This window comes from Drosophila persimilis, unplaced genomic scaffold (assembly GCF_003286085.1).
Source record: "Drosophila persimilis strain 14011-0111.01,24,50 unplaced genomic scaffold, DperRS2 tig00003948-arrow-arrow-pilon, whole genome shotgun sequence".
Taxonomy (NCBI): Eukaryota; Metazoa; Arthropoda; class Insecta; order Diptera; family Drosophilidae; genus Drosophila; species Drosophila persimilis.
Window position 1 is genome coordinate 6076 of NW_020825717.1, and position 7233 is coordinate 13308.

General features: G+C 45.4%; 1 protein-coding gene across 1 annotated transcript; it reads right to left on the bottom strand.

The window, feature by feature from the left end:
* Positions 1-5398: 5398 nt before the first annotated feature.
* Positions 5399-6655, bottom strand: LOC113567315 (cysteine and histidine-rich protein 1 homolog). Its single transcript, XM_026994647.1, has 2 exons — positions 5792-6655; positions 5399-5722 (listed from the first exon to the last, which is right to left on the bottom strand). The coding sequence occupies exons 1-2, from the start codon at positions 6548-6550 to the stop codon at positions 5399-5401; spliced, it is 1083 nt and encodes a 360-aa protein (XP_026850448.1). The 5' UTR covers positions 6551-6655.
* Positions 6656-7233: the final 578 nt, after the last annotated feature.

Below are 7233 nucleotides of genomic sequence, written 5' to 3' on the forward strand. Positions count from 1 at the left end.
GGATATTCCGCTGGTATTGACGGAGCTCGAGTGCAGACTCGAAACGCTGATGCGTAGCATTGACACGGCACGCGAACTTCAAGAGAAGATTGAAGATATAGACATTGACGATGAATTTGGAGTCGAGTTGGAAGAACTCTCAATTGTCACAAAGGCACAATTAATGTCTCTCATTTGCGCATTAAAGACAGCTGATGAGACAATACCGGCAGTACCAGCTAATGGTGGCTCGCCTTTCGAAGTTAGCTCTACCGCAGTTCAGCGGCAACTTTTCGGACTTTAAAAACCATAGGTTTATTTGAGACTCTAGTTCACAATGACCAAAGCATTCCAATTATCGAAAAGTTCAACCATTTGCTTTCGTGTCTCTCCGGTGAAGCGTTGGGAACAGTTAGGGCTTTCCAAGTAACCGAGACCAACTACGAGAAAGCAATGGCTAGCTTAAAACGGGTCTACGATAATGATTGTCTGATCTTTAAAAATCACATTGATGCCCTATTTAGTCTTCCCAAAATGACCCAGCAATCAGCATCGTCCTTAAGAAACCTTATCGATACCGCCTCATCCATATACGGTTCGTTGTTGTCGATAGGCGATGATAAAAAGATCTCGAATGCGATGATTATTCATCTCGTCTTGAGCAGAGTCGATCCGGTGACCAAAGAGAAATGGGAAGAACAGCTCGATTATGACAAACTGCACCTTTGGACGGACTGTGAAAAGTTGCTTAACCGCAGACATCAACATCTTTCGGCCGAAAATTCGGACAAACCAAAGCAGGAGCAGAAAGCTGTGCCAAGCAAGCCGCATAATCGGAGCTCATTCGCGTGTTCCACCGCGAATACCAAAAACCAACAATGCAGCTACTGCAATGCGAAAGGCCATTTGTTGACAGATTGCAGTCCATTTGGTCGGCTGGCAGTAATGCAAAGGTTCGAATTCGCAAAAACTGCATCCTTTGTCTGCATCAATTGTCTGCAGCCAGGCCACTCTGTAGTACGATGCAAAGCTAAGAAGTGTCGAGTGTGTGGCTGCTCACACCATACCTTATTGCATAGATACACAGTGGCGAATAAAAGTCTAGCATTACCATCACCCCCAGAGAATTCTTCTCCTCCTCCCAATCAGAATCAACCTATGGAATCAGCTATGGATAGAGTTATGCTGGCTACGTCGATCGTAAGCGTCCGAACAAATAATGGTGAACATGTTTTGGCCCGAGCTCTGCTTGACTCGGGGTCTCAAACCAATTTTATAACTGAGGACTTAGCACAGCGCTTACAGATCTGTAGGGAGGAGTCGTGTATCAACTTGCTTGGTATTGGTGAATCCAATTCACAAGTCAAGAAAAAGATACACACGGTGGTGAAGTCGCGAATTACTGGTAGTGAGTTTTCGGTTGATTTCTGGATTCTAAAGTCCATTTCGGGGTATCACCCTGATCAAACACTTAACGTGAGTGACTGGAAAATCCCGAAGAACTTACCACTTGCAGACCCATATTTCTTCAAGCCACAGAAGATAGATATGCTGATAGGTGCAGAAACATTTTACGAACTTTTATCTGTCGATCAGATTCGACAAGGTCCTGACTATCCAACTCTGCAGAAAACGCTTCTCGGCTGGATTGTGTCGGGCAGATACACTCCAAAGGTGACTGCCACCCAAGAAGCTAGGAATTGTTTGAGTTATCGAGAAGAGTCAGTGATCCACATCGACAATACATTACAAAAGTTTTGGTCACTGGAAGAATTGCCGTCTTCTAAAAAGTCTTTATCTCCTGAACACAAGTTATGTGAAAAGCATTATAGAAGGACTACTCAGGTCGTGCCTTCAGGTCGGTTTGAAGTAAGACTGCCGTTCAAATCAGATCCCAGTATCTTAGGCAACTCCTTTGAAGTGGCTAAACGGCGGTTTTTATCGCTTGAAAAAAGATTGTCTCGTGACCCCGAGTTGCAGAAAATGTACTTGGAGTTCATGGAAGAGTACCTCTCCTTGGGTCACATGTCTACCACAGACAATACAATCCCCAAAACTCCACATTATTTCATTCCACATCAGTGTGTGTTGAGGCCTCAAAGCACGTCGACCAAGCTCCGCGTCGTTTTCGATGCGTCTTGTAAAACGTCCTCTCAGGTGGCCTTGAACGACATATTGATGGTGGGTCCTACGATACAGGATGAGCTGTATTCGACATTGCTCCGATTCAGACTACACAGGTACGCCTTGACAGCCGATGTTAAGAAGATGTATCGCCAAGTCTGGGTCGCTGATGCGGATAGACAATTCCAGCTCATAGTGTGGAGAAGAGACCCGTCTGAGTCCTTGAGAATATACCAGCTCAACACCGTAACATATGGGACTGGACCAGCCCCATTTTTGGCAATTCGGTGTTTGAAGAGGTTGAAAGAGGTTTGAATTGACTAAATGGTTTTCGAACTCACCTGAGGTCACCGCATCCGAGAGCACATTTAAACCGATAACGATCTCGGACTCAGAGTCAACTAAGGCGTTAGGAATATCGTGGCTGCCACACGAAGACGTCTTTAAGTTCCAAATTGAGACGTCAGTTATGGGTCTCCGAGCGACAAAACGGAACATATTATCGGTGACATCAAAGCTGTTTGACCCCCTTGGCTTGTTAAGTCCTTTAGTAATTAAGGGAAAGATCCTACTGCAGGAGCTTTGGTTTAACAAGCTAGATTGGGATGAGTCAATTCCAATGAACTTGGAAACAGCATGGAACTTATTAAAAGAATCCTTGGGTCAGTTTGAGAAGATTACCATACCTCGATTTGTGCATACTGACCCCATGTCACCGATTCAAGTACATGCCTTTGCCGACGCATCCATGAGAGCTTATGGAGCCTGCGTCTATATCCGTAGAAAGACTGCAAAAGGTTTCAAGGTCTCCTTGTTGACTGCAAAGTCGAAAGTAGCGCCACTCAAGACGAAAACGCTCCCAAGGCTTGAGTTATGTGCCGCTCACCTTCTAGCAGACCTTTGTCACCGAATCAAATCACTGCTCAAGGTTCCAATTGATAAAATTATATTCTGGTCAGATTCATAACTTACTCTTCATTGGATCAGATCCCACCCTTCGTCGTTGTCAACATTCGTTGCGAACCGAGTAGCGGAGATTCAAGAGTGGTCAAGTGAAGCTACGTGGCGGCATGTGCCGACAAAACAGAACCCAGCAGACATAGTTTCGAGAGATTGTGACGTAGAGGAAATCGTGCAGTCGATCTGGTTTGGTGGTTTTCTAACCTAATCCACCGTGGTTTTCAAATTGGTTTGCAGACGGATGTAGTTTTTACTGACTTCAGCAAGGCATTCGATTCTGTGAACCATGCTCTGCTTATTCACAAGCTCTCTTTATTAGGGTTCCCAACGAATCTTCTAGATTGGATTTTGTCCTATCTCTCTAACCGCACTCAACGTGTTTTGTTTTCTAACGTGTTGTCAAATACTGTAAATGTTACTTCAGGTGTGCCACAGGGAAGTCATCTGGGCCCGCTTCTGTTCATTTTATTTGTGAATGACCTTCCTCAAGTCATAACATACTCTACTACACTAATGTATGCTGATGATGTCAAAATCTGTCTTTCTTACTCTGATTGGTATTTGCACACACGCCTTCAACTTGATCTAAGTGAACTACTATTGTGGTGTTCAACTAATCTTCTTTTTCTGAACCTTTCCAAATGCAAACTTATGACATTTTACCGTCGCGCTCCTCATTTTGTCCCATATGTTCTAGGAAATCATGTCCTTGAACGAATTTCGAGTTCAAATGACCTCGGAGTCCTTTTTGATCATAAGATGTGTTTTAACACCCGTATAGCTGCAACTGTAAATAAAGCTAAGGGTGTTTTAGCGTTCATCAAGCGTTGGTCCAAGGAGTTTGACGACCCGTACGTTACAAAACAACTGTACATCTCGTTAGTACGTCCTATATTGGAGTATTGTTCTTGTGTGTGGAGCCCGCAGTATAAAGAACAGCAGGCTGTTATTGAATCCGTGCAAAAGCAATTTTTAATTTTTGCCCTTCGGAACTTTAACTGGGACTCAGGTAGAATCTTGCCACCCTACCGGTCTAGGCTAAATCTTATTGACCTGCCGTCGTTGCACCATCGCAGAATATGCAATGGCGTAATGTTCGTGCACAATCTCCTTCTTGGGACTGTTGACTCCCAAACTCTCTTGGGTCAGATTGACTTGGCCGTTCCATCTAGACCTACCCGTACTTTTAGGCCTATCCGTCTACCCATATGTAGATCTAATTATGCTGATCATGAACCTTTTAGGGTTTTATGCCATAATTATAACTCCCTCTGTCAAACCCTATCCCCTGAACTGTCTCTTAAACTAATTGCATGCAATATTTATAATCATTTAAATTTAGCTAACTTTTAACTTATCTTTTTCCGCCTTTAGTAACTAAGTACCATTATTAACAGATAATTGTTAATTAAATACGTAATCGTTGCCGAGGACAACCTGCCCCCTCAACAGTGGCTCCTCGGAAGGGTGGTCGGAACAACCGCCGGGCAGGACGGAAGGGTCAGAGTGGTCGACCTAAGGTCGAGCAGCGGAGCCACGTTCAGGAGGCCAATCCACAAGATGGCGCTTCTGCCTCTGGTTTGAAGCCTTCCAGGCCTTCAACGGGGCCGGTGTAGCGCCATTTGGCTAATAATAATTGTTATTAGGATAGTATTTCATGAAGTCTAGTGTAAGTTAGGCTAGGGCAAACCGGGAGCGCAATAAAAGCTCGCTCTCTCGCTCTTGGCGAATTCGCCCCGCTTTGCCACCGTTGGTAAGGTAGGCACAGAAGAAATTGTTTTAATATATGAAAAGAGTCGAGAAAAATGCAAGAAATCGAACGCACGCACTCCTTTTTTTTCGTCGTTTTAAAATACAAAATTGCAGTCACCCAAGTTGTTTCGGTATCTTTATTTAGAAAAACTATTCTAAAATTTCAGTGGTCGAAAAGGAAGTGACTGATTGTGGTTTTACTGTAACTCTGCTTTCAGGTGTGCATGTGTGCTCGCGTGCCTCGTGAGGAGCCCACCAAGCCAGTTGAGGCTCAGCTCAACGACCTGCTGGCAAAGGTCATGGACTTTTTCAACGAGGATAGCGTTAAGGTAAGTCTAGCCGACACTAGCCGACATTAACAGACCAGACAAAAACGTATGCCTAATTTACTCGATTGCTTCTGCACGACTTCCATGATAAGGCCAAGGCTGCTGCTGAAGAAGGTCTAGCTGTGAACGAGCAGATCCAGAAGGCGCCCAAACCCTAAAAATGCAGCTCTAAAGCAACGAATTTAAAAATCAAATCAAAAGATGTTGTGCCCAATAAAGGTTTAAACTACAATTTAAAGGTTTTTAGCGTCAGCTCAATAATGCAAAAACATCCACAAACGGAGCTGGATCCGGGTCATGGCAAATAGCCGGTACAGGGCCTGAGGTCCCGCCAAGGGAAGCTCCTGGCGGTTTGCGCACTTGCCGGTTGAATCGAAAATATGGCGGTAGATACGCGGGCGGATGTCGTGCAGCTGCTTGGCGCTGCAGACACTCTGCGGCATCTGGATCAAATGGTCGACCATGAGGGACACTCGTGGGGTAGTCGAAAGCAATAGCTGGCCGCTGACGGTGATTTTTTCCCCAGCTCTTTTCGGACGTAGACGCAGCACCCAATCCTCCTCAAAGGCACGAATCGTCTATGGGGATCGGGATAAGAGATCATCAGAGGTATGCTGCAGACGAGTTCTGGTTCTCCAAAACCTTACCTCAGACTCGAGGGTCCGTGGGTGTAAACCCTCTGAGCGGTGTATCCACTTCATTCTCAAGGTCAAAAATTCCACCCGGCTAGCACTCAGCACCCGATGGATGAACACGGGCTTTTGGGCCTCAAGCTCCCTGTCCTCGACATGCAGCAGAATATCTAGGATCTCCTTTCCCTGCTTCTGGGGAAACCTACAGTCGGAATCATGTGAGACGCTGTCCTTGTAGGGGCCCTTCCAAGAACAGCCCAGGTAGTGGTACTTGCAGCAAACCACACGCCCCTCACAAAAGAACTCCAAGTGTCTGGAGAGATCTTTCCTATCTGAGAACTGGTCATTGCAGCTGGAGCAGCTGATGGGTAGCTCCCAGAGGGTCTGGCGCACCACTAGATTCTGCTCCTGATCGTAGTTTCTAATGAGCGATCGACAACTGGGGCAGCAGGCACGCGTTTTATTGAAGATGGCAACAGCCAGAACGGCGGTCTTGCAGTCTTCACACATGATATGCCCATGGCTGCACTGAAAGAAGTCGTGTGGTTGTGGAACCTCGCGGCACACAACGCACACCAGTATGTTATGCAGTCGCTCACGAAGATCGGATACGCCACCACCCGTGGACCCGCCGACCTCACCCTCACTGCTGTCCATAGTAGTCGAAATCTCATTCAAAGTACTTTCATCTTTACTTGCAACATCTGACAATCGCTGCCTCTTGGCGGCTGGGGGCTGCTCGTTGTTGTTGACATTGGGGTTGGCATTCGACATTCTGAAGGGTATTTCGGCCAGCAGCCTCGGCCTGGCTTTACAGTATGTGTGCGTGCTTTATTCAACAATTCTGATTGCCTGTTGTTGCAGAGTGAACTGATACTCTGGTGTAAAGTACGAGCACAAGGTTACGAGTTTTCCAAGGCCACGCTGGTTCCCTGAAAATTACAAATTTAAAAACAGAGGATACACACAGAGAAAAACGGCATAGTAGGCACCCATGAATAGTTTAATTTAATAGAATGCACTTTGATCTACACATAAATGTACTCAAAAATATTTGTAATGCGGCCCAAGGCGTTCAATGGGTCTGGTGGGGTGGTGTCTCGGTGGACTGGTGGGCTGAAAAGTAACCTCTTTGACCGCCAAAGTGCTCTGCTATCGCAAACAAGATTACGGTGCCTATTAGTCCATGTTTCATGTAGTACATGTCAAATTAGATATGTTGCTGACCTGTTTTTTTATATTTTTTTTTAATTTTTTTTTTTTTATTTGATCGCTGCTGAAGCGAATTGTTTTTTGAGTAGCAAAACAGGAAGGAAATTAACGATAAGTTGGATGAAAAGAATGGGGCTAATGATCCTTCGATTCACACCGACTCATCAAAACAAAATTCAGCCCGCGTGAGGAGATCACCGACGGCGCGGAGGAGACCTTTTGGAAAATATTTTTCGGACGGGATC

Bases quoted from the DNA above. Each gene is read 5' to 3' on its own strand.
- LOC113567315 (XM_026994647.1), bottom strand. From the start codon at position 6,550: ATGTCGAATGCCAACCCCAATGTCAACAACAACGAGCAGCCCCCAGCC. The intron at 5,723-5,791 runs GTAAGGTTTTGG...CGATCCCCATAG, and splicing joins CACGGACCCTCGAGTCTGAG to ACGATTCGTGCCTTTGAGGA.